Genomic DNA, 25,076 nt, shown 5'->3' on the forward strand with positions numbered 1-25,076 from the left:
AAAATATTATTATTTATTTATTTATTTATTTATTTGCGAACATTTTTATCAAATATATTTGTTTTTCCACTTCGCTGTTGTTTTGTGTTGAGTTCCATGGCGATCTTTATGGAGATTGGGAACATTTAATTAATAATTTCTGTAACATCATTACTGAAGCATGTATATAAATCCTTTAATAATATAGCCTCAACAGACAATGTTATCTCATTTTTATTTTAGCTCCTTACATATAAATTAGGAACAGAATACTAAACCGTCTTCTTGTAAGTGTTGCATATAGGTTTTATTTCGCGACAGCTGGGTGGGTGAGTGGCATATAAAATGTTGGATAAATAAATTGGTTCTTTATTTTTATAGGTGATGCGGGAAGTTTTTATTTTTTTACATTTACAGAGGAGCCAAGTGACAGCATATAAACATAAATGACTGGGGGAAAAATTAACGGGACTTTTATTTTGGCGTGAGATGTGAAAGTGGATCTTATCATACAGTGCAGTGGCAAATTACGGTATGGGACTTTTATTTTGATAGGTGTTGCGGAAGGGGGTTTTTATCGCAGAGGAGCGGTTGTCAGTGGCGTCCTGCGCTTCTGATAACACTGGCTATCGCTCTCATTCATAGCGGACTCTTCGCGCCGAAATACTGGATGACAAACCCATCCGCTTGCGCTACAGTTATCCGACACATTGCCCATATTAATTCAGCTGGAGGAGGTGAGTGAAAAAAGACATTTTTCTGTTAAACACTACTAACGCAGACAGGCGCAGACATCATCATCTCCTTCTTCATCATCATCATCGTCATCACCCAGCTAACGGTACCGCAGCTAGCCAGAGCACGTTACTATAATATTGTTATAAATATTAAATAAATAATAAATAATATTAATAACAAATGTAATATTGTAACGATACTATTCTGAAAAATCCATAACACCAAAGTGCGGGAAAAAATTGTGATTGAAGTATTTTAAAGATTACCTGTTTATCGTATTCGTTTTTTATTCTATTCTGTTATAAAAAGTGAAGTCTTACATCAATTACTGAAAAAAATTGCTCTTCCGATGGCATATGTGTCGATTAATATAGGGGTCAAAGTGTCATGGAATCAGACGCTCCGCCCCAAAGGAAAAAAAATGAAAATAGAAGGCGGTTTTTATCATTATTATTTTTTTTTTTCTGTTGGTCATGCTCTATTTTGCATGTTTTTGTAGATGAAGTTGCGGTGGGGCTGGACGTGTCTCTTGTTGCTCTCCATCTCCATGGTAACATGGGCCCAGGAAGAAGACCTGGAGGATGAAGAGGAGGCTCAAGTGGAAGATGGAGATGTGGACGTGGAGACAGACAGTGCTGAAAGCATTGAAGTAGACGCCAATGTGTCTTTTCAGGTAAGATATCATACCACTAAATCAAAAAATATGCATGTCATAATGGACAATGCTCATCTAAGAAAATGTATATAAAATGTGTATAAGAACAGTTAACACTGATAAACACTTTTTGCTTGGGCTCTAATCTTCTTCAAGTTATTTGTAAATACTCATCATATGAATTGCACAGGTAACTTACAAGACCCCAGTTCCAACAGGAGATGTGTTCTTTACTGAGACATTTGATGAAGGATCTTTGGGCAGGTTTGTGAAGCTTATCAATTTGATATTGCACAAAGAATGAAATCAAAATGACAGTTTTGTGGCTTGTAATCCATGTATGTTTGCTTTGAGATCATCTTTATTCAACTATACGCATAAATGTTGACAACATTTAAAATGTACAGCTTTTCTGTGGGCGAACCGACTAAGAATATTGATAACTAATTCTGCACTCCACAGATTGTCAAAACGATGATGATATAATGATTTTTAATAGAACTCTATGCAAATAGCATGGCCTCTTGTTACTTAATGCTTAATTATTTGTTAGCTTTTTCATGTTTTATTATTTTCTGCAGTTGGCAGGTGTCTAAAACAATGAAGGAGGATGCTGATGAAGATATTGCGAAATATGATGGTTAGTTTTCCAGCTGAGAGGATTTGTGATTTTGAGAGCCGCTCTTTATTATTTTGTATTAATGAATAATACTGATAATATATTTTATCATTAACCCAACTTAAAAAAAACAACAACTGCCAAATGATTATGTCTCTTATGCCTGTAGGTAAATGGGAGGTTGAGCCGCTTAAGGAAAACAAGGTGCCTGGTGATTTGGGCTTGGTGCTGAAATCTCGTGCTAAGCATCATGCTATCGCGGCTCTGCTTAACAAACCCTTCGTGTTTGAGGACAAGCCGCTCATTGTCCAGTGAGTGCTGTTCTTACCTGCAACCTGACATCTCACAGAATACTGGATTTCTATGATACTTGTAAAATAAAGCATGTGCATTCTAACAAAAGCCGATCTATGCAGGTATGAGGTCAATTTTCAGGATGGGATTGACTGTGGCGGCGCTTACATCAAGCTATTGTCAGACTCAGAAGACTTAGACCTGGTATGTTCATTAACTGATTCATATGTTTGGAATAAATTAAGGGGTGTTCACGCTTGGCATGTTTGGTTTGATTAAAACAAACTCTGGTGCGACTTGGTCTGTTAGTGCGGTTCATTTGAATAAATGAGAACGCTGCTATCTGAACCCTGGTGCGCACCAAACAAGCGGACAGAGACCCCTGAAAAGATGGTGCAGGTCGGATAAAATATGAACGCAACACAGACCAAGGACTTCTAAACGAACCAAAAACAGGACGTGATGCCACATCACGGACAGAATGCAAACCATACCTCAAGCATACATAGTCGCGATGTCGCCCATCGCGGTTTGGTGCAGGCATTGGAAACACAGTCTCCTTGCAACAGATCGTTTGTGTGTGACGGAGGGATTCCTGCCGCTGTTTTGACTTCTTTACACATTTTATAAGCTATTCATGAATTCTCAGCTGGTCAAAATACCATCACATGTAAAAAAGATGTTTGATCTTAAAGATGACCCCCTTTTCCACCAAAAAAGAACTGGTTCGGAACTGGTGCTGGTTCAAAGTTGGTTCAACTTGCAAACCTTCTCAGAACCTGTTTGTTTTTCCACTGACTAGAGAGTCCAGCGAACGACGTCGTTACATCACTGTGTACGTTGCCATATGTCTTAGCTTTCGCCAACTTCAAGCATGACAATTACAATGGCGGACTACATCATCTTTCTTCAAATGTTTCTCCTGGCTTTGCGATCCTATATTGGGGTCAGAAGAAGACGTTTAGAACACATTTGTGCTGCTCATCTGGATTACTATAGACGGAGGTTACGTTCGAGAAGAAGTTCGACAATAACCCCGCCCCCAGCTCCCGACGTAAGCATGACGTGGTAAAAGAACGGTTCTAGTCCAGCAAAGAGTTGGTGCCGCTTTGGAACCAATTTTCCTGGCCAAGAACCGGTTCTTTGGCTGTCGAAACACAAAGAACTGGTTCGCGAGTAGGCACCGGCTCCGAACCGGCACCAGCACTGCCTTGGTGGAAAAGGGGTGAACACTAAGCGAACCAGGACTAAATGTATCATATCTTTTTTTTTTTTTTGGTCCAGACCAAGTGTGAAGTGAACCAAACTACAAGTGTGAACACACCCTAAAAAAACATGCCCTTGTATTGTCATTAAATATACATTTTAAAAAGACACTGGATTCAAATATGATATAAAATTGAAGGAAAATTACAATGTAAAAAAAAAAAATATATAATATATATTTTAAGAGTGATGTATGCGTCTTTTGTCTCACAGGAACAGTTTCATGACCGGACACCGTACAGCATCATGTTTGGGCCAGACAAATGTGGGGAGGACTACAAACTCCACTTTATCTTCAGACATAAAAACCCCCTTAATGGAGATGTAGAAGAAAAACATGCCAAACGGCCCGACGTCGATCTGAAAAAGATCTATACTGATAAAAAAACTCACCTCTACACACTTGGTGCGTACACACACTTGTGTTCTTGTAATGATAAGAAAGCTCTGACAACCTTTTAAAAATATGTATTATTATTACTATTATATGGATATAATAAATGCTATAATAAATTATTGAATTAATCAAATGTAATAATTGGAGATTAAATCTGACAAGTATTTCACCATATTACAAATGAAATGTGAAATTTTTCTGTTCAATTTAAAGTCATTTTGCATGCTTTGAATGATTTATATTACATTAATCAATGGTAAATTATTTATTAGTAATTATTTTTACTCTCTTCTTTTCCTCTTCTCAGTTTTAAATCCAGACAATAGCTATGAGGTCTTTATCGACCAGTCCAGTGTTAGCAGGGGAAACATGTTGACAGATGTCGTCCCACCTGTGAACCCTCCAAAAGAGATTGACGATCCCAAAGACTCCAAGCCAGAGGACTGGGATGAGAAAGCCAAAATCCCGGACCCAGAAGCAGTCAAACCTGATGACTGGTGAGATCTATGAATTTGAAGCAAAGTCAAACGCAAAGAATGTCTTTGGCATGTTTTTTAAAGCTTGTGTTTTTTTTTTGTTTTTTTTTGCCAAAGCCACTTATGTACTTTATGTTAACTTAACAGTACATTATTGTGACTACTTTCACATTTTTTATTTAAATTTTAAAAGTCATAGTGACCAACATGGTACTCATATGATGAACCACATAAACTTATGATGAAGTTGTGTCAAGAGAATAGCAGAAGTGGTATGTCAAGACACTATTTCTTTTATTTGTATCCATCCATCTCTCTATCTAGGGATGAGGATGCCCTTGCTAAGGTGCCTGATCCTGATGCAGTGAAGCCTGATGGTTGGCTGGATGATGAGCCAGAGTTTGTGTCTGACCCCACTGCAGAAAAGCCTGAGGACTGGTGAGAGCAAAAGTATTTTGTTTGATCCAGTGGATATGTCAGTGCTCAATATCAATGAGGAGCTTCACAGTAAGCAGGGCTCCAGACATTTTGCGACCTTTTTTCCTGCTGGTGCGACTAAATTTTGTTTGAGGTTGCACTGGTGCCACTATGGAAGCATTTGGTTTGCGATATTCCATTTTAAATGTAATCTACAAAATGGCAATGTATTTCTGCATTTAAATTTACATTTTCCATACCAAATATGCAATATTTGGAGCAAAATGCTAATTCAAATTCAATAATTTTTATTACAATTTGCAATTTTTTACACTATTTTTTACATAATTTAAACATTTTAACGTTTTATAAGTTGCAAAATTAAAGTGAAATGTATTACAGAAATGACAAGATATGTTTTTTAACAGGTTCAAGCAAAAATTGTAGCAAAATGATTATTAAAATGTTATTTTTCTTAATTGCGTTTACACTCATAGTTAAGACACTTTCAAATGCGACTTCATTTTCATTAAATGTCCCGCAATGAATGTATCAAAATTCAGTGTGGAATTAAAAATGCATTGTGAGCCGATTAGCTGTCAATCAATGCATCGAGGGCTAGGTGTTGGAAACATGGCGAGAACAGAGAACGTCAATGTTCATGTGTGTCTGTCAGTGATAGAACCAATACGTTATTAGAACCATAGATATTTATGGTTAGATAAGTATCAGAATCAATTTATTTGCCACTGCAAATTTGTCAGTATCGGTCGCGCCTGGGAGAGGGTGTCTGATATTTAAAAACCTGAAACTCCCAAGGACCCAGTACATCACTGATGATGTGTCATAGTGCATTAAATCCATATATCATACACCACTGTAAATTTTCACAGGAATATGATTTCAGTGCAGAAGTACAATAAAATACTATAGACATTCTTTAAGTAGGGTTGTGCGATATTGACAAAAATTATATCTCAATATTTTCTGAGATTTTGTCGATAATGATAAATAGACAATGTTTTGTTGAGTGTGTTTTGTGCTGCTACTTTGGCTGGTTTACCCTGTTGTGAACAGCTGACTCACAAAGCTTTTCATATTCTTTATATTTTATGTGGTGGTTAGTTCACAGCAGTGACATAAATTATTTTCTTTAAGAAACTCTTTTTTTAAGGGGCAAACTTAAATTGATTTCCATCATCTTTTGTCAAATTCATAGTATAGGCTGTTACCAAACAACTGAAATATGTATCAACAAAATCCATTTTGCACTGCAAAAGTGACAATCTGCATCTAAAGCAGCATTTAGATGTATTTACACTGTACAGTTGCATAAATTATGCTATAATATTGTTTTAAAAATATGAATGTTTAAATGTTATTTACACACACGCACGAATCGACTTCCTTCTGCCGCAGTCTGCTGTACTCTCTGCATGTCTTGATTGACAGATGTCTCGTCCAACCATTCTACATTAGAATTAGAATATTCGACAATGCAATTAGAATATTTGTGCAGTGTTCACATCAAAAAATCTATTCCGATTTGAATCTTGTGACATGTAAATGCGCACATCAACCCGATCACGTTTAGCGTTCATGTAAACACTATGTTCGGATTCATCAATCGGAATGAATTCAGTCTGATTGATGCAAAAGTTGTGCATGTAAACGTAGCCATTGAGTCATTGGGTCATCAATCATTCAACCGATTCGTTCAATCGGCTGATTCATTCAGTAACGAAACACCACTGTGTGTTACTCTGAGACACACAACGGTTCTGTTGCGGCTTTTTTGTGGGTGAAATAAGTGCCAATGTTGTGTTTATAATTTTGCTCACAATATTAACTTCTTGCTTATTGAACTGTTGTATAGAGTTAGTGTCACATTTGCAAAATTGGATAACAAAAGCTTTAAAACCATGTCGGTCTTTTGGAAATTAGTATTTGGGTATGGAGTGGCATAAGGGTGAATGATAACAGAATTTTCATTTTTATGTAAAATATCCCTTTAACGTTTTGAGCACAGACCAGACATGGGATATCTACATGGACAAATACAAACTTTGGGGTTTCTTGTCAAAAAGAGAAACTTAAAGGAATAAAGAAAAATATTTAAAGAACTAGAATTTATTGTAATGTATTTAAACTCTTTTCCAAAAAATATTTTACATTCAAAGTGCCCTATTACGCTTTTTACGCGGTTTAGAGAGACTGCATCTTCGAACGAACCATTTTCAGAATCTTTGAGAAATTAGGTGATATGCAATGTATATTATGAGAAAATTAAAATGTTACCTTTAATGCATGTCAATCTATTGTAGGAGACCTCCAAAACTAAATTAAGAACCTTTAAAATAGCATGATAGGGGCACTTTAATAGGCTAAACCACATCCTATAAACACGCTTAAGCCAATGGCACACATTTTACCATACAAAAATTTTACTAAGTTTAGCTATATACTTACATTTTATCTCACTCTTTTACTGTTAAAACTTGAAATGTTGCGCTGAAATTCATGTTCTTCATGTTCTGAGAAAATGAAAGAAATAAAGAAATAGATGAAGAAAAATAGTAAAAGAACTATAATTTACTGTAAAGTAATGATTTTGAACTATTTGCAAGTAATGTATTTATTTTAATAGGCTAAATGACTGTCCTAACCTCAACCTATAAACACACTTGAGTCAAAGCCACAAATTTTTCCATGTTCTAGCGTAAGTCTGAGGACGGTAACTCTCCCAATTTGAGTTTTATGATTTATTTATTTTTTGACAAGTGAATTATTTACAAAATTAACAATATGAACATTTTCAATGTGCACACATTCATTCTTAAAGGAGAAGTTCACTTTCAAAAAAACTTTTGCTGATAATTTACTCACCCCCATGTCATCCAAGATGTCCATGTCTTTCTTTCTTCAGTCGCAAAGAAATTAAGGTTTTTGATGAAAACATTCCAGGATTTCCCCCCATGTAATGGATTCTATTGGGACCCAAACGGTAGAAGGTCCAAATGACAGTTTAAGTGCAGCTTCAAAGGGCTTTAAACGATACCAGACGATGAATAAGGGTCTTATCTAGCGAAACGATCGGTCATTTCCAAAATAAATAAAAAAGTTTAAGTTTTATAAGCACAAACGCTCGCCTTGCTCTGTTCTGTGATGCGCGTTGAAGACGTCACGTAATACGCAATTACGTTGAAAAGGTCACGCTTGAAAAATTTCTGTCCTGAAGAAAATGTTCTTTTTGGCTTTTTAATATTAAAACACCCAGGATACGCACACGAAATGGGCATTTTAAACGATAAACTGACACAAATACATTTGAAAATGTGTATATGGTCCTCCTTCCGCACATTTGTAAACGCGTCAAGCGTGACCTTTTCAACGTAATTGCGTATTACGTGACGTCTTCAACGCACATCACAGAACAGAGCAAGGCGAGCGTTTGTGCTTATAAAACTTAAACTTTTTTATTTATTTTGGAAATGACCGATCGTTTCGCTAGATAAGACCCTTATTCATCGTCTGGTATCGTTTAAAGCCCTTTGAAGCTGCACTTAAACTGTCATTTGGACCTTCTACCGTTTGGGTCCCAATAGAATCCATTACATGGGGGGAAATCCTGGAATGTTTTCATCAAAAACCTTAATTTCTTTGCGACTGAAGAAAGAAAGACATGGACATCTTGGATGACATGGGGGTGAGTAAATTATCAGCAAAAGTTTTTTTGAAAGTGAACTTCTCCTTTAATCTTGTGCCAAATATACTGAAAACGGCTCTGTTAATGGTTCTTGTTTTGTCACATTCAGTTAGAAATTACATTACATTAATCAAATCAAAATAGACAATTTTGACAATGTTGACAAGTTGCTGTTGGTCGTTTAACATTTCTATTGTAACAGTTGTCAAATATGACACGTAGCTACATGTGCTTTATCTCAGACTCTTTTACCGTTAAAATTAAAACTTTGTGCTGGAATTCATTCTTGACCTCTGTGAACAGTAAAGTCCTGCCTTCTTTAATTTGATTGGCCATCTCAATCATTATGTCACATATTGTCATTGACAAGCGGTCTTAGACTATCTTGCCGTATTGGTGTTGTGCGTCACCCAAGTACATTATTATTAGGCAATTATTTCACACATTTTATTATACAATCACAAAAAATGCTCCCTTTGTCTGATAGAATTGGCAGACAATCATTTGTAGTAATATTACACTATGCGATACGCAATGCTGTCATTTCAGCTGTATTTCTCTCTCTCTCTCTCTCTCTCTCTCTCTCTCTCTCTCTCTCTCTCTCTCTCTCTCTCTCTCTCTCTCTCAGGGATGAGGAAATGGATGGAGAATGGGAGGCTCCTCAGGTGCCAAATCCAGCATGTACAGCTGCTCCTGGATGTGGTGAATGGAAGCCACCCATGGTCAATAATCCTCAGTATAAGGGCAAATGGAAAGCTCCTCTCATTGACAACCCTAACTACCAGGTACTGACATCTGGAGTCTGGAAATGTTGCTGAAGCTCCCAGATTTTATTCAGTACAAGCAAATGTGACACAAAGCCAGTCTTTGAAAATTAGGTTAAAACGATTGCATATTACTGCTTACTAATTACTAAAATATATATATATTATTAGTTCTTTCCCCTCACTTAAGCTGTACACTAAAGTATACACTGAAAAAGTGGGTGTTCACTGTTGCGCTCTATGACCACTGAAAAAAAATGCATTTATTTTCAACGACTTTGTGTATTTGTTAACAGGGTGTGTGGAGTCCACGGAAGGTTGCAAACCCTGATTACTTTGAGGATCTTCACCCGTTTAGGATGGAACCATTCAGAGCTGTAGGTCTGGAGCTGTGGTCTATGACCTCTGACATTTACTTTGACAATTTCATCGTTACCGCCGAGAAGGAAGTGGCGGACCGCTGGGCTGCAGACAGCTGGGGACTCAAAAAACTGGTGGCTAGTGCCAATGAGGTATGCCTCTGCCTTACATAAGCTTTGCTCTGGTAATTATTGCTCATTGGGCTTTAGTTCGGTTGACGTACTCACTGTGTTGACTGTCTTTTTCTGTCGTAGCCTGGAGTGTTGAGTCAGTTGGCTCTGGCTGCAGAAGAGAGGCCCTGGCTGTGGGTGGTTTACATCCTTACCGTTGGTTTGCCTATTGGACTGGCTGTGCTCTTCTGTTGGCCAAAGGTAAGGCCTGACCCCAAAGAGGAGATCCCATTGAATGCAAAAGGAAACACTTGATATAGCAGGCACAGCTATATTTAGGCTGTCAGTATTTTGCTCTGAATCATATAGATGTGTGTGTGTGTGTGTGTGTGTGTGTGTGTGTGTGTGTGTACAGCATAATAACTCATTACATAACCTGTTTTGATCACAATGGTAAGATTCTGTCTCGTACTACCATAAATAAAGCAGATATCAAGTGATATGAAATAAACACTCATGCACAGTCAACCATACAAATTTACATTTTACATGTATTCATTTAGCAGACACTTTTATTCAAAGCAACTTACAAAATTAGGTCTATACAAGAGAGTCATTCTGAGGAGACAGTAATAACTGCTGTAAAACACAAATGTACTGGAATGTTTCTCTGCATTTATTATTTATATGCATCTGTTTGAGTAGAATGAACATTTTTGATTTATTCTTCAAACCATTGACAACATTTCTTCCAAATGAAAATATTGTCATTTAGAGCATTTATTAGCAGAAAATGACAACTGGTCAAAATAACGAAAAAAGATCCACACATTGATTGGCCTGGCTGTGTGGACTGGATCATTGTCAGAGCAGAAAGAAGCAATTTTTCTTTCAGGATAATCTTGTATGCGGCTTGAGTTATGCATCCTTCGCGAAGACGTATCTGCCCGATCCTGGCCTTACTGAAGAACCACTAGATCATCACCAATCCTCCACCAAATTATACTGTGGGTGCAAAAGACTGTGGGTTGTAGGCCTCTCCAGGCCTAGAATTGTTAACCATTAGAGGACCAGCTGAAAACTGGACTCATCAGAGAAGATCAGAATCAGGCAGATCTGTCTTTGTGAAGGACACATGACTCAAGCCAAAGCCTTGCTTATATATATATATATATAAAAACAAGGCTTTAGAAAAAAGGTACTTCAAGTATAGGTCATTCTGAGAAACTTGGCTCAAATCCAGTATTTGTTGTGTGTTTGCTATGTGACGAGATCCACATAAACGGTACGCTTGAAATATAAACAATACAGCTGATTAATCTGGTTTACTCTGTTAACTCAATTGATATGTTGCTAAAGATTATAGTGTTTAGGATTAGCTTGCAAGCACAAAATCCTCTTAATGAGTATTTATCATTGGTAGCATAGCAACAGAGTGTCAGTGACCTGCCCTGAAGCGTTCAGGTTTGTCTCCAGATATGAACGGATATCTGCGACGACAGACAGGATGGTGCACGTCTTCCTCCTTCAGTGTGACCGTGGTGATAGTGCCTTTCATGGTGAAGTGGACTTGGACAACTGCTTCTTGAATATTCTTAACTTGCACGTTTATATGTGTATTGCAGAAGTCAGATGATGACTATGTATACAAGAAAATTGATCAGCCCAAAGCAGAACCAGAGGAGGTAGAAGAAGACGAGGAGGAGGAGGAGGAGGAGGAAGAGGAGGAGGAAAAAGAGGAGGAGAAAGGGAAAGATGAAGATGAAGATGAAGCTAAAGCAGATGAAGCTAATGGTTTGTAAAATGAATCCTTTTTTCCCATTTTAAGTTATTTTCCAGTGTAGCTGTTATTCATAATTTTCTTCTTTTGTTATTCCCTCACCAGTGGATAAGAATGGGGACGGGATGGAGAAGGACATTGGAGGAGATGGAGGAGATACAGATGAAGAGGAGGAAGAGGCCGGTAAGCCAAATGGCTCAGCCTCAGAGGATGAAGTAAGCAAGTTTGCATTGTCTTTTAGTCTTCTGTAGCCAGACTTTTGATCAACATGAAGCCGATTACTCCGCCCATTTAGACAAAAAGAGTAGGGTCCTATGAAAATGTGCTGTTCATACAAGCAACAGCGTTCCATCTTTTTACTGGTAAGATACCATTCACACATCAGTACCAAAATACCAGTAAACTCTGTGATGTCAATCATCGGAAATGACCTTTAAACGCTGATCCGTTTTCTTCATCCACCTGCTTTACCGGTAATTTAACAGTAATGACTGTTAGGGTTGGGTATCATTTGAATTTTAGCGATTCCGGTTTTAACAAAAATACCACAGCAAAAACAACTGGACTAACTGATAAAAATTTCAAACATTGTTAAAGACAAGTAAACAGTAATACAATAAGAACAAACAAACAAACTAGCAATGGCACAAATAAATACAACGGAACAAAATTCAGGTACAGAAATTAAAAAATAAATTTAAAATCACACTGTATAGTTTAATTATTAAACCTTATTAAAGTTACAAAAGTTATTCAGTCAAAATCAGTGAGTTATTTTCTTTTCCTTTTGTTCTTTCATTAACATGCGCTTTCTTTCTCAACTGCTTACGTTCACTTAAAGGATTAGTTCACCCCAAAATGAAAATGTCCTAATAATTTACTCACCCCAATGCCATCCAAGATATCCATGTCTTTCTTTCCTCAGTGGGAGAGAAATTATGTTTTTTGAGGAAAACATTGCTGGATTTTTCGTCTAACAATGGACTTCATTGGTTACCATCGTTTTTAAGTCCAAATCAATGCAGTTTCAAAAGTCTTTGAAGTGTTTAAATGGGCTGTACGCGATCACAGCTGAAGAAGAGGTTGTTATCTAGCGAAACGATAGGTCATTTTAATTTTTTAAAAATAATTTATAGACTTTTTACCTTCAGTAGTTCGGATTGAGCTGATCAACAAACGGACAGGGAACTACGTCATGTTGAAAGGTCGCGCCGGCGCCGGCAGAAGTACCGCCCCACTGTTTACAATGCGACCGTACGTAGGAGGAAAGTTCAAATATTATTGTTTGCTATTATATATATAGTAATAGTATTCAGTGAATATGAATATGAATAGTATATGAATAACATTCTGATGAATATGAATAGTAGTTCAAATAGTATTGCCGGCGCGACCTTTCAACATGACGTATTTCCCTGTCCGTTTGTTGATCAGCTCAATCCGAACTATTGAAGGTAAAAAGTCTATAAATTATTTTATTTTGTTGAAAATGACCTATCATAGATAACAACCTCTTCTTCAGCTGTGATCGCGTACAGCCCATTTAAACACTTCAAAGACTTTTGAAACTGCATTGATTTGGACTTAAAAACGATGGTAACCAATGAAGTTAGCAATGTTTTCCTCAAAAAACATAATTTCTCTCCCACTGAGGAAAGAAAGAGCTGGATATCTTGGATGGCATTGGGGTGAGTAAATTATTAGGACATTTTCATTTTGGGGTGAACTAATCCTTTAAGACATAACCAACTGTGTTTACAAGGACATTTTAACTTAATTTTGTGCGTTCAAGCAAAAGAAGACACGTACCAATTCTGGAATCGATTTTTGATTCCCAATCCTAATGACTGTATGTGTGAAAGGAGCTTATGTGTACTAGACGAAACTTTTATTTTTTATACATTTTTATTCATTTAGCAGATGCTTTTATCCAAAGCGACAAATGAAAACAATAGAAGCAGTTAAACTAACAATAGGACAACAATATGCAAGTGCTATGACCCTTCCCAGTTTAATCTAATGCAGTAATACATTATTTTATAAATAGATATAGAATAGAAGAGAAAATGTTAGTATTAATGGATCAAGTGTTGCCGAAAAAGATCTTCAGCCGTTTCTTGAAAATGGCTACGGACTCAGCCGCTCTGGTTGAGTTAGGCAGAAATTGCGCCGCTTATTTACACAGAGACACGCAGAACATTCATACTTTATATTTAAATAGCTGTCTTTTTACGCTTTAAAATTCAGACACTGGCTAATCCATATCACAATTTGATTTAGTGTACAGCCTTTTGCCAAATTCGTGACATTCCGCTTTATACTGGAAATTCCATTTATATGGCTGGATTCCGCGATTCGTCTGCGCTTTCTGCATCGCGAATATCATAGTGGGACGAGAAGAGACTGTTTGACTGATAACGTAAAATATTAATAATAATAATGTTTTATGTGACATTTAGAAGCATGCAAATCAGAAATCGATAACAGTTAGGCCAGTTAGAAAGAACCTGCTGGAAAATGGTCACATTGATTCTATTTTACAGAAACACTGTCCTAACTTAAAGCTGCAGTCCGTAACTTATTTTGTGTTCAAACTTTGGTGAGCGAGTACATCATGAATCCATTTTCCAAACCGTGTTTTTGTCCTATCCTGAATCACTACGGTCCACCTATAATAAGTGTTTACATTATGACTATTTTAGACTGGTTCGGGTCGTACCACTGCGGAGTAGTCCAGTAACTGCGTGACTCGTCATAGACATAAACGAAGAGAAGTAATGTTTATTAACCGCAAGAGTGGCAAAGGTTACAGACTGCAGCTTTAACATCAATAATCATTTTGTTTTGTTTCAAGTCGGTTTGTACTGATAATCTAGATCCACTGATTGTTGTTAGACTGACCATTTTTGGTCTTTGCAGATGAAGGACGCCATTGAGGAAATTCAGGGCTCAGGAGAAGAACCTAAAGCTGTGAGAAAGAGAAGAGTACGGAAGGACTGAAGAACCACATTTTCCTCGTTTCCTCCTCCCTTCTCTCAGTCCTTTGCCTCTTTTTGCTGCATGCTTTCGGCTTATGCCCTTTATCATGCAGAAAACGGCAAACCTAGCCGCTCTCCCGAAGAGGTCATCCTTCATCCGACTAAACCTCGCCTCGACTCTTTCAGTCTTCCGCTTAGTTCTTATCAGTTACCGTTGGGATTTGGATTTAGATACAAAAGTCAGACCTGCTGAGTTTTATCTCCACATTTTTTCCTATTTTCTCTTTTTAGATTAGAGTTCAAGAAGTTTTACTGGGCCAGTCTTTTCCTACTAGTGATGAAAGTCTGAATACTGTGAAGGGAATTCAATGGATATTTTAGAGAGATGAACTAGTTTATGATCACCTCAACGTTTCAGTTTGTTAAGTTATTAAAAAGAGGTCGGTTCTTTTGTGAGTTTTTAAGTTATAAGCTTTGATCGTATTTATTGTTTGTGTCTTGTTTGAAAATTGATGCAATTTAGGCATAGAACTTTTTAAGCTCGCATTCTATTGCGTCATTGCCACAGTTGGCTGCGGAGAAGAGCTCCGTGAGACTAGGGGCCGTCTCCACCAAACATCTAGGTCAGCGGAGTGCTAGGAACGCAGATCAGTATTGCTTTTTCGCCATCGAAGAAAGTCGTTACGCACAGTTTTTCCATCACTGACACTCTCTAACCGCAAAGTCAGTCATAAGCACACTGAAAACACTCCCACTGACATCAGACTGACCGCCATCTATGAAACCATAGAGCTTTGGAAACAAACAGGTTGTTTTTCAAGTGATGAACAGGTTTTTTTTTTTTTTTTTTCTGCTTTTTATAGGTCATGTGTTCAGCCTTACAAGGACAGCCTTTTGTTTACATGTTTGCGAACTGTTCATTACTCTTGGAAATAAATATTTACTATAAACATCTGTGCACTGTTGCCATGACTTCAACCAGGAACAGTTTACTCGTCTGTGCAAAGGCAAATTATTTTATTAAAGGCATAATAGTTACAAAATAAAATGTACACTTTCAGAAAAGGCAGGTATAAATTACATAAATGAACATTTTCACAAAAGAAATACTGAACAGAGTATGTAGTGTTGTGGCAGATCCTTCAGTGTCATGTCAATAATTCAAACGAAGTAAAATTTCACATCAGCAAACTCTGAGCAAAGAGCAGAGCATCCAGATTCATGAATGTCGCTCAAGCAGACGCTTTGGAGCAATCAGATCAATATCACTCAGCAACCTCACTTCAGTCTTTGAAAGCAGTAAAAGCTAAAATCCATCCATTTTAAGTTGATCCAAAGGACGTGTGACCATGAAGGGCGAACTCTACAACACAATGCTGCCGTTTACACTGTGGTACATTGATCCTACTCAAAAGATGACGGGTTTGTGCACTAGTCAGATCTTTTAAGATAAATCCATGCAATTCAGTGACTCAAGGTCTCTTAAAATTAAGAGGCCAATAAGGTAAGTCCTTAAATTTGTATAAGTACTTAAATATGGATCAGGGACCACATTTTATGTATGGCAGAATTCAATTGCATATTTTCTGTGCCAACTGAGCAACTGTCATGGAAATTGTATGGGGAATGTAGACCTTGGTTCAACAAAAAGACATACTAAATGAGGGAGGACTAGTTTTGGATATCCATTCAGCCTTTTAAATCATGCAATTTAGTTTTGAGTTATGGGATGTCATGCACTTTCAAGGGAACATGTCTGTGTACAGTCTGTGCTTGCTTTGAATTTACATAATGCATATTAAATAAATGTTAGTAGTGAAAGGCTAAAATTACTCAAATCTTTTCAAAAGAACTCAATACCAGACTTTGGCTTTCTAGTGCTTGAAAAGGTGAAGTCAATGAGAGGGTCTGAGATTGGTTATGTACTAAGTGAATTATACAGAAGAGGTGCTATTACACCAGCTCAGTCTGTACTTATCTGATCACAAAATGCATCATGCATCCTTTTAGGTCTTGTAACACAGTTAGCTGACAGGGAGAGGCAGCAGCAGCTCAGTCCATTCAAGTATTACCAAATCCATGCTGAAAGATGCAGCAGTATAATTTTATAACAAAATAAATACAAAACAAACAGCGGCTTATGTACGGGCTAGTTGTTTGAATGTTGGGAAGAGAGGAGATGGATTAAGCTGACGTAATCCACACGGTCACTTATTTTCGTTTGCTTTTGGTGTCAGTGGTCTGAAACACGCTGGAGGCTGACATGAGGTTCTCTATGTACTGCCCGAGAACCTGGTTCTCCGATTTGAGCTTAAGGTTCTCCTCTTTTACTGCATCCACACGCGCAGAGAGATCTAATGAAGACAGACAGAAAGCATTAGAGAGCATCACTTAGCCTTAACTGGCAGCCATTAAGAGTGCAGACTCAGACTCAGTTGAGTCTGGTTATTGGAAAAACAGCAACATGAAGGGTGTATGTTGAGTAACAAAACAAAACAGTGACAAGAAACTACTGGGACTAGATGCATTTAAAAAAAAGAGAAAAAAAAGAAAGTGTTTTTATACCTTCAAGTGTGTGTTGAAGCTCCAGCACTTGGTTTATGAGTCTCGACTTCTCCTCCTGCTCAACCTGATTCTCCATATCTCCTGAAAAGATACACCAACATCTGAAACTATTTAAACTAACATTAAACATGCATTTTAACAACACAATATAAAATAATTATAATAAATTGCTAGTGATATTTACCATCAATCTCGCAGTTCATGATGCTGTACTGTTCCTCCAGTCTGAAGCGCTGCACTGTCGGTTCTCCGTCAGCTGTAAGAGATATTGTCAATGTGAAATAAAATATACTAATACAAATAAAACCATGTGCTGATATTTTTGGACATGTTCTATAGTAATTTCATGGTATTCGTTGAATTACCTCGCGAATAATGCAAACTTAGCCGTTTCAAAGTCCCACCGCATCAAAACAGTTGGCTAAGTTAGCTATTGGCTAACAAAACAATCCATCGCCTGACATAAATAAATATAATTCACAGAAAGCTAAGATCACTGTAATTAACATAGCACGCTTAAAGTATAATTATATAGCTATTAGTAACGTTACTCGAGACATAACATTATTACTCTGGTTTTATAAAGTTTTAACTCAATGCAACGTCCAAAACTAAGTCTCCCCTCGTTCTCATGCATTACAGCCCGCTGCACCCTGGACTCGAGAGGAAAGACGGCTTTAAAAGGCCCTGATAACAAGTAATTTTAAATGATTAGCCACAAATAAAATTGGTAAAAGGGCCTTTAGGAAACAATATACACTGAATCGAAATTAGCATGATCGCATGAAATAGTGAAGCCCCGAAGTAAATACACAATCACACTGTCCTACCTGATATAACACTAAACCTCTCAGCGTTATTAAAGATGATCAAAAATAAGCAGGCCTCCAAAGCAGATGTCAATGTAATGGTACAGACCGTCCGTTACCTCATCACTTCTCTCTTTTACATTCACTCACTACAGAGAAATCCCGACAGAGGGAGACAAAAGCTCTCTGTTAAGTGTGCAACGCTAGCATGCTACTTACTGCATACTGCCCTCTATTTTTTAAATAATAGAATATTAATAGTGAACACAATAAAACCACTGCTCGTCTGTTTAATGTCAGAGTCTTACCCCCATACAGTGTGACATCATGTGCTACTGGGGCATGTTGTCACAAAATGACAAGTGGAAATGTCTCCTTGTGTTACAGAAAAAAAAAAAAAGTCATACAGGTTTGAAACAACATGAAAGTGAGAAGGCCTAAATGACAGAATTTTCTCTTTTGGGGTGAACCATCATAAATTAGCACTCAGAGTAGATTATGAGCCATCTGAAATATGCAGCCTTTGTTCTACTTACTCTGACAGTAGCTTCATTCACACATGCTCACTGTATGTGTTAGCCCATCTCTACACTGCTCATTACAGCAAGTGAGGTTTCTGACATGTGTTGACTCAATGCCTAGCCATTCGTTCCTGTATTTGGACAAGAAAACTACATGCTGCACAGCACTAAAGCATTTAGACGCCGAGTTATTATACTAACTTATACTGCTGCAAGAATATACTTCATAAAGTATTACTTAAAAACCACAAGTTAAATCATTCTGGTCACACTTTATAATAAGTGTCTTTAACCACTATGTAGGCCTGTATACTTACATCAGAAATATAAATTGTAAGGTACAATATACTTATTGTGTTCATGTTGTATTGCAAAACACTTTTGCTGCTATTGATATAGAATACAGGTAAGGTTACTGACAGGTTTGGTGGTATGCATTTGTTTAAGGGTGGGTTAAGGGGTAGAATAAATAGTGTATAGATGTCATAAATTAATTACAGATGGAATTACATATGTTTTTGCCATGGGTTGACTTGTATAAACATTCCACAGACAATGCATGATGCAGAATGAACAACAAGTTGAATGTGCACCTGTGTGCTTTTTCATGCACATTTCCCACTTCCATCACTGATTTGGTTCCTCAAAGAAAAGAAAAAAAGAAAAGAAAAGGGAAAGAAGGTTTCAGACCGCTTTTAGACAAGACATAAAGTCTTACCTGATTCATCATCTAGTGAAATGTTAGTAAAAGTCCAATTCGCTTCATCTACTTCATCCTCCATGACTTAATGTGTGCACAAATGTGTGTGAAATTAACAACAACAATTAAATATGTTAAGCAATTTAGTTCAATGTCTCTGGAAAGGTATATTCTCTCTATCTAGCTCTCTCTCTTCCTGAAACGCAATGTGTGTGTCTGGTCGTACCCTCTCAATTATTCACCATCACCACGGTTACTAACCAGACCTGTGGGGCAACTCAGGTGACTATACTAAAGCAGACTTAGGGCAACGCCTGAAAGATCCAAAGTTTACTTGTTCACTTTCTCAGATTACAGTGAGACGCCCCCCCCCTTCTCACCCAACGGCGCACACCTTTAACTTTCTCGTGCCATCTGTCCTATTTTATCTGTGCTACAGTATAGTGTGTGACACATTAACTAAAGTGAGTTTCTGATGGCCGGCCTCACACAAACAAAACCACATGGCAGTGCCTTGTTGTTTTGCACTTTGATCGTTGTTGTAAAAAGCCCAGAGTATTACTTCAAGCTATACTGGAAAGGTGTGCCATCATGCACTGATTGTTCAAATGATGATTCATAAAAAAATATATATAATTGTTTTATTTTAAGCTGCAGAAGTAAAAAATATTGTTAGTCTAGTTTCTAATTCACAGTGCAGAAACTACTTCATATGCACAGTCTGCATTTCTATAATAGCATGACAAAACAGTTTTTACTTGTATACAAATTCAAAGACACAAATCTTACTATATATCTGCATAAAACAAAGCTAACTGACATTGAAAGAGATTGAAGAGGAGCTTTAGTGAGAATGTAAATGAGTTTAAGGGCTTACAGACTGGGCAAATAAGATGAATTACACACCCAGTGCACCTGTCTGTACATGTGCCAAATAATGAGATTAAAGAATTATAAAACCAAAACTCACGTCCATATATGTCAGTAGAGAATTTTGTATTGTCCAAAGCATGCTCATTTTATTTTTGATGCTATACTACAACACACTTCAATTAGCTTACCTATATTTTCTTTTGATGGTAACTTTATAAATGTTTATAATATATTTGAGAGTATAGGGCAGGAATATGGATGAAAGTGTAGTGTGGAATGTTATAATATTTATATTTCTTAGTAAGGATCATCTGTGCAGAATCACCTTTTCTGGGTTGGTAAAGTCTGTCTTTTGCCCCCCAAACTGCAGCTTTGAAAATCGTCTGACAAGTATGTTTGAAGTGCCTCCTAGTGGTTAAAGCCTGTCCTAAAATAAAGGAGGAACTGACTGTGTTTCTTCATCATCTGTACTCATGAAACACAGATGTAATGCTTGTCAATAAATAAATAAACATACTTATGCATCAATAAACATACTGCATCACAGCTAGACTATATTAATTAGGTGAAATGTTTCTATCATGTCTATTAAATAATAGTCATATTTTATTTTTAATATGTATTAATTTTGGCTATTAAATGTAGTAATATTAATAAATAGATTTGATTTCAGAAACATAATTTGCATCGACTTTATAATAAATCATCAGCTTGGAAGTACAATTTGCAGCTTCACAAAAAATACTAGCATGTAGTTGCTGAAACTGGTATTGATAATCCTATCAACACCAATTAATACACAATATCGCTCCCATAGACTGACCTTTATAGTGATTGCAGCATCATTTTTATGAATACAAAACTAACTCATGTGGTTCAGTTGGATTGTGCCTTTGATTATATTCACGGTAATTGAACAATACGACATTCAAATGCCCCAAACTTATTCAAGCCTAAAATGGTGCTATTTCATATAATAATCTTTTTTATTGCAAGATCTATAAAGCAGTGTATTTTCGGGGTTGGGGTTTTGGACAGGATGTTCACACTTCCGCTGAAGCCTGAGCATTCACAAGATAGTGATTACATGGCAGAGAAACACAGTTAATGCAAGATTAATGAGCCTAATCAAAACACACACGCAGACCAAGCTAAAATAGCTAAACATATAAAACTAAACAGAACAGAAGTGATCAACAATACTCATTTGAGTAAAGTAGGAATTTCATGTCTTTCTCTTTGAAAGTTTAGTACACTCCAGTCCCAAAATGTTTTGCCCAATATGTGTCTTTGAAAACTTACTGTAAACTAGTTGCAAGTACAATTTACCTGTTTGTAATTGAAGTATAATGTTTTTACTCAGTTATTTAAATTGAAATGCTTTAAACATAATAAAAACATTTGTGTCATGAAGGGAATGACTGGACTATGTGCAGTGTTATTTTAGTATCATTCTTATATTATAGTTATATAATAGTTATATTAAACTTAAATAATATTTTGAATTTTTTATTATTATATTTTACAATTTCATAGTTAAAGTTTTAGTAATTTTGTTGTGTTTTTTGACATTTTTATACATTTTTGTTATATAGTTTTTTTATTATTATTATTAAGTTATATTTCAATTTTAGTTTGAGTAATTTAAGTTAAACTAAATAAAAATGAGAAATGTTGCCCTGGCAACTTGCTGAAATAAAATAAGTTTAAGTATTTTTTTTTTTTTTTTCAGTTCGTTTATTTTATTTAAAGCAACAAAAATGTTCAGTGGCGGCTGGTGAAAAATATAGGGTTGTGCCATATTAGTTTGGTAACCATGGGAGCCATCAGGTCTTTTAGCGTTGTGTTCCTCAAGACATCCGTCAAGCATCCACCCTTATCTCCTTCAAAAACCTCTTAAAAAAATTTTTTTTCTTTGAATTTTACTCTTCAGCTCACAGTCTGTAAATTATACCTTGTTATTGATGCAATTTGCTTGAATCCCTCTTTGTTTGTATCTTTAACCTAACTTTGCAAGTGACCTCTGTATATTACTTTCTGCCCTTGGTATGTGCATTGCTTTTAACATCCTTCTACGTACCCCCTTTTCTGCAATCACACCTTTTTCAGTAAGGGACAATATTTGCCCCCTTAAATCGATTTTTCCGGTGCATTTTTTACTTTTACAAATACCTTTATAAAATAAATAATGCTTTAAATTGAAAAAAATTTAAAATGTTCAATAGAGAACTATGCAATGATGGTAAAAGCGAAGTGATGCTTTTAAATATTAAATTAAAACCGCCAATAGGTGGCAGTAAGTCACTGTCTTTATGAGTGAGTCATCGAGTCATTCATTCATACAGTAATGAAGCAAATGGCTGTATCTATGAATCAAGCAAGGGGGTAATCTTTCAGCTGAAACTGAAGCTTCCCCGGGGGCCGCCATTGGCTAGCGGACCCTCACCTGCTGTTAGCATTCCATTGACTCCCATTCATTTTGGCGTCACTTTGACAGCGAATAACTTTACATCTGAGGCGTTTAAAGACTACATTTGTCCATTATTTATTTCTAACGAAACACGAAAACGTATAAAAGGCTCCATTACCTTGTATCTTACGTTATGGCCCCGTAGAAGCAGTTTTGTAAATATAGGCTAAAGATTGCGTCATAACCACGCGACTCTCTGTCGCACAGTAGAGAGATTACAGGAGAAGCTCGCGGGCAATCGGGGGGACGTGGAGGCAAAATGACAAAATAATTAATCAGAAAACTTAGCAAAAGTTCCTCCTGCTCCTAGCTCATGGACAGCTCCCCACTCACACTCTCCGTCTCTGCAAGTTTCGGAAGGGAATGATTCAGATTTCTCTTGGCACAGCTACTAGAAGACAGACAGGTTGCTCACGTCACATCTACGTCGTCAAGCTCAGTTTGAGTCTGCGCTCAGCCATCAGGAAGTGAGAGCTTCTAATTTGCTTCACTTTTCTCTGTTGAATCCAATGGGGAAGCTGTGTCCATTTCTTTTACTGTCTATGCTATGAATGAATCATTGACTCTCACGATTCGTTCAAAGCCGCAGATTCGTTCACAAACACTGTTGTGTGCTGCCCTAGCGCCCTCTACTGACCAGCTGCCCATATATATAAACAGGGTGCGATTTGCCAGGGGGGGATGCGTGGGATTTCCCCCTTTCTGGTCAATGTATCCCTGCCTCTGCTTAATTATTTGTATCCCCGGTGGGATAAATATGCGCTATATGATTGGTTACACCTCACGAGTAATAGCCTATCAACACTTGCGAGACGGTTGCAGGTCTTTTTTTACCGCATATTCAGCATATTACTGAAGCGGGAATAAACATCACAATCTGATTATCTGTTTCTATGATGACAAGCAGAGTTAGTGTCCCAGTCACACCACTGAGAATGGCCGAAGTTACACATACGGTGTTTTACTCAATTGAGGCTAAAGCAAAGGTTTTTTGATTACTCACTCACTCTTGAGTGTCCGTTTCGCGCGGCGCGGTAGACGCAAAGCCCGAATGAGGCGAATTGACTTTGTCGGCCCGGCCCGACACATTAACTGTAATTATGAGCCCGAGCCCGATTTAAACCCGACCATTTTTTAATACGTGGGCCGTTATAACCATAGTGCAGCAGATTAGTAAAAAAATCTTTCACTTTGGTATAGAAGCATGAAATTTGGCACAGATACTCTCTAAAAGGCTCTGGAAAAAGGCGTTGGCCACTCAAAATATTCAATATTTTTCAAAATTTGCGCCGCAGGACCTCTAGACGTGCGTAAACGCGTCTTTACATTGACTTAACATTGAAATCACTCGCGCCAGACACTCAAGAGTGAGTGAGTAATCAAAAAACCTTGCTATTCAATGCTTATTATATCAATTATTCAAACAGTGATCCAAGCATAAAATTTGATACAAATACTCTCTAAAGGACATGTTAATAGAAAAAGATGCTTGTCCCTCAAAAATTCAAGATGGCCGCCATTTTTAAAGATGGCCACCGTTCCTGTCGAATATTAATTATTTCAAGTGTTCAAATGGTGATGCAAGCATAAAATTAGGCAGAAATACTCTTCAAGGAACATTCTTTTGGAAAAAGGTATGTGCCACTCAAAAATTCAGGATGGCCACCATTTTCAAGATGGCCACCATTTCTGTCAAATAGTCATAATGTCTGCTTTGTCTGCCTCCTCTCCTTTGACCTGTCCAGCTTAGTTAAACTTGCCAGGGATATAAAATCCCCGCCGGCATAGGTCTCAGGTTCATTGGAGTACACAAGCCTCTCCACCACGGCAAGGTGTAGTCCACAGAGAGGAAGTGCCACTGTTAGAAAAAGGATACGCTGCTGGTACTGGTTGCACATACAGTGGGGAGAACAAGTATTTGATACACTGCTGATTTTGAAGGTTTTCATACTTACAAAGCATGTAGAGGTCTGTAACTTTTATCATATGTACATTTCAACCATGAGAGCCGGAATCTAAAACAAAAATCCAGAAAATCACATTGTATGATTTTTAAATAATTATTTGCATTTTATTGCATGACATAAGTATTTGATCACCTACCAACCAGTAAGAATTCTGGCTCTCACAGACCTGTTAGTTTTTCTTTAAGAAGCCCTTCTGTTCTCCACTCATTACCTGTATTAACTGCACCTGTTTGAACTTGTTACCTGTATAAAAGACACCTGTCCACACACTCAATCAAACAGACTCCAACCTCTCCACAATGGCCAAGACCAGAGAGCTGTGTAAGGACATCAGGGATAAAATTGTAGACCTGCACAAGGCTGGGATGGGCTACAGGACAATAGGCAAGCGGTGTGGTGAGAAGGCAACAACTGTTGGCGCAATTATTAGAAAATGCAAGATCTCACCTTGTGGGGCATCAATGATCATGAGGAAGGTGAGGGATCAGCCCAGAACTACACGGCAGGACCTGGTCAATGACCTGAAGAGAGCTGGGACCACAGTCTCAAAGAAAACCATTAGTAACACACTACGCCGTCATGGGTTAAAATCCTGCAGCGCACGCAAGGTCCCCCTGCTCAAGCCAGCGCAT

At 37.3% G+C, this 25,076-nt stretch overlaps 2 protein-coding genes across 3 annotated transcripts; one reads left to right on the top strand and one right to left on the bottom strand.

Annotated features, from left to right (window-relative positions):
• Positions 1 to 536: 536 nt before the first annotated feature.
• Positions 537 to 15,493, top strand: clgn (calmegin). The gene is made up of 15 exons (XM_084104622.1): positions 537 to 716; positions 1,217 to 1,390; positions 1,563 to 1,636; positions 1,954 to 2,012; positions 2,161 to 2,302; positions 2,408 to 2,489; positions 3,765 to 3,957; positions 4,256 to 4,445; positions 4,749 to 4,862; positions 9,176 to 9,332; positions 9,608 to 9,823; positions 9,926 to 10,042; positions 11,407 to 11,575; positions 11,667 to 11,776; positions 14,481 to 15,493. Exons 2-15 carry the CDS (start codon positions 1,217 to 1,219, stop codon positions 14,559 to 14,561), a joined length of 1,878 nt encoding a protein of 625 aa, XP_083960748.1. The 5' UTR covers positions 537 to 716; the 3' UTR covers positions 14,562 to 15,493.
• Positions 15,494 to 15,539: 46 nt separating this feature from the next.
• Positions 15,540 to 18,205, bottom strand: scoca (short coiled-coil protein a). 2 transcript variants are annotated; one of them, XM_084104638.1, is made up of 4 exons: positions 17,935 to 18,205; positions 17,289 to 17,360; positions 17,105 to 17,185; positions 15,540 to 16,893 (listed from the first exon to the last, which is right to left on the bottom strand). In XM_084104638.1, exons 2-4 carry the CDS (start codon positions 17,305 to 17,307, stop codon positions 16,751 to 16,753), a joined length of 243 nt encoding a protein of 80 aa, XP_083960764.1. In that variant the 5' UTR covers positions 17,308 to 17,360; positions 17,935 to 18,205; the 3' UTR covers positions 15,540 to 16,750. The 2 variants fall into 2 exon arrangements, with proteins under 2 accessions (XP_083960764.1, XP_083960765.1); XM_084104639.1 differs by having other exon boundaries at positions 17,470 to 18,041.
• Between the last annotated feature and the right edge of the window lie 6,871 nt (positions 18,206 to 25,076).

Source organism: Abramis brama (genome assembly GCF_963993115.1).
Source record: "Abramis brama genome assembly, chromosome: 2".
NCBI lineage: Eukaryota > Metazoa > Chordata > Actinopteri > Cypriniformes > Leuciscidae > Abramis > Abramis brama.

What these genes read in the sequence shown, in the direction of transcription:
- scoca (XM_084104638.1), bottom strand. An exon ending in GCTTCAACACACACTTGAAG is followed by an intron (nt 16,894 to 17,104) that starts GTATAAAAACAC and finishes TGTCTTCATTAG; the next exon opens with ATCTCTCTGCGCGTGTGGAT.
- clgn (XM_084104622.1), top strand. Translation starts at nt 1,217, where the DNA reads ATGAAGTTGCGGTGGGGCTGGACGTGTCTCTTGTTGCTCTCCATCTCC. An exon ending in TGGTGGCTAGTGCCAATGAG is followed by an intron (nt 9,824 to 9,925) that starts GTATGCCTCTGC and finishes TTTCTGTCGTAG; the next exon opens with CCTGGAGTGTTGAGTCAGTT. An exon ending in TGCTCTTCTGTTGGCCAAAG is followed by an intron (nt 10,043 to 11,406) that starts GTAAGGCCTGAC and finishes TGTGTATTGCAG; the next exon opens with AAGTCAGATGATGACTATGT.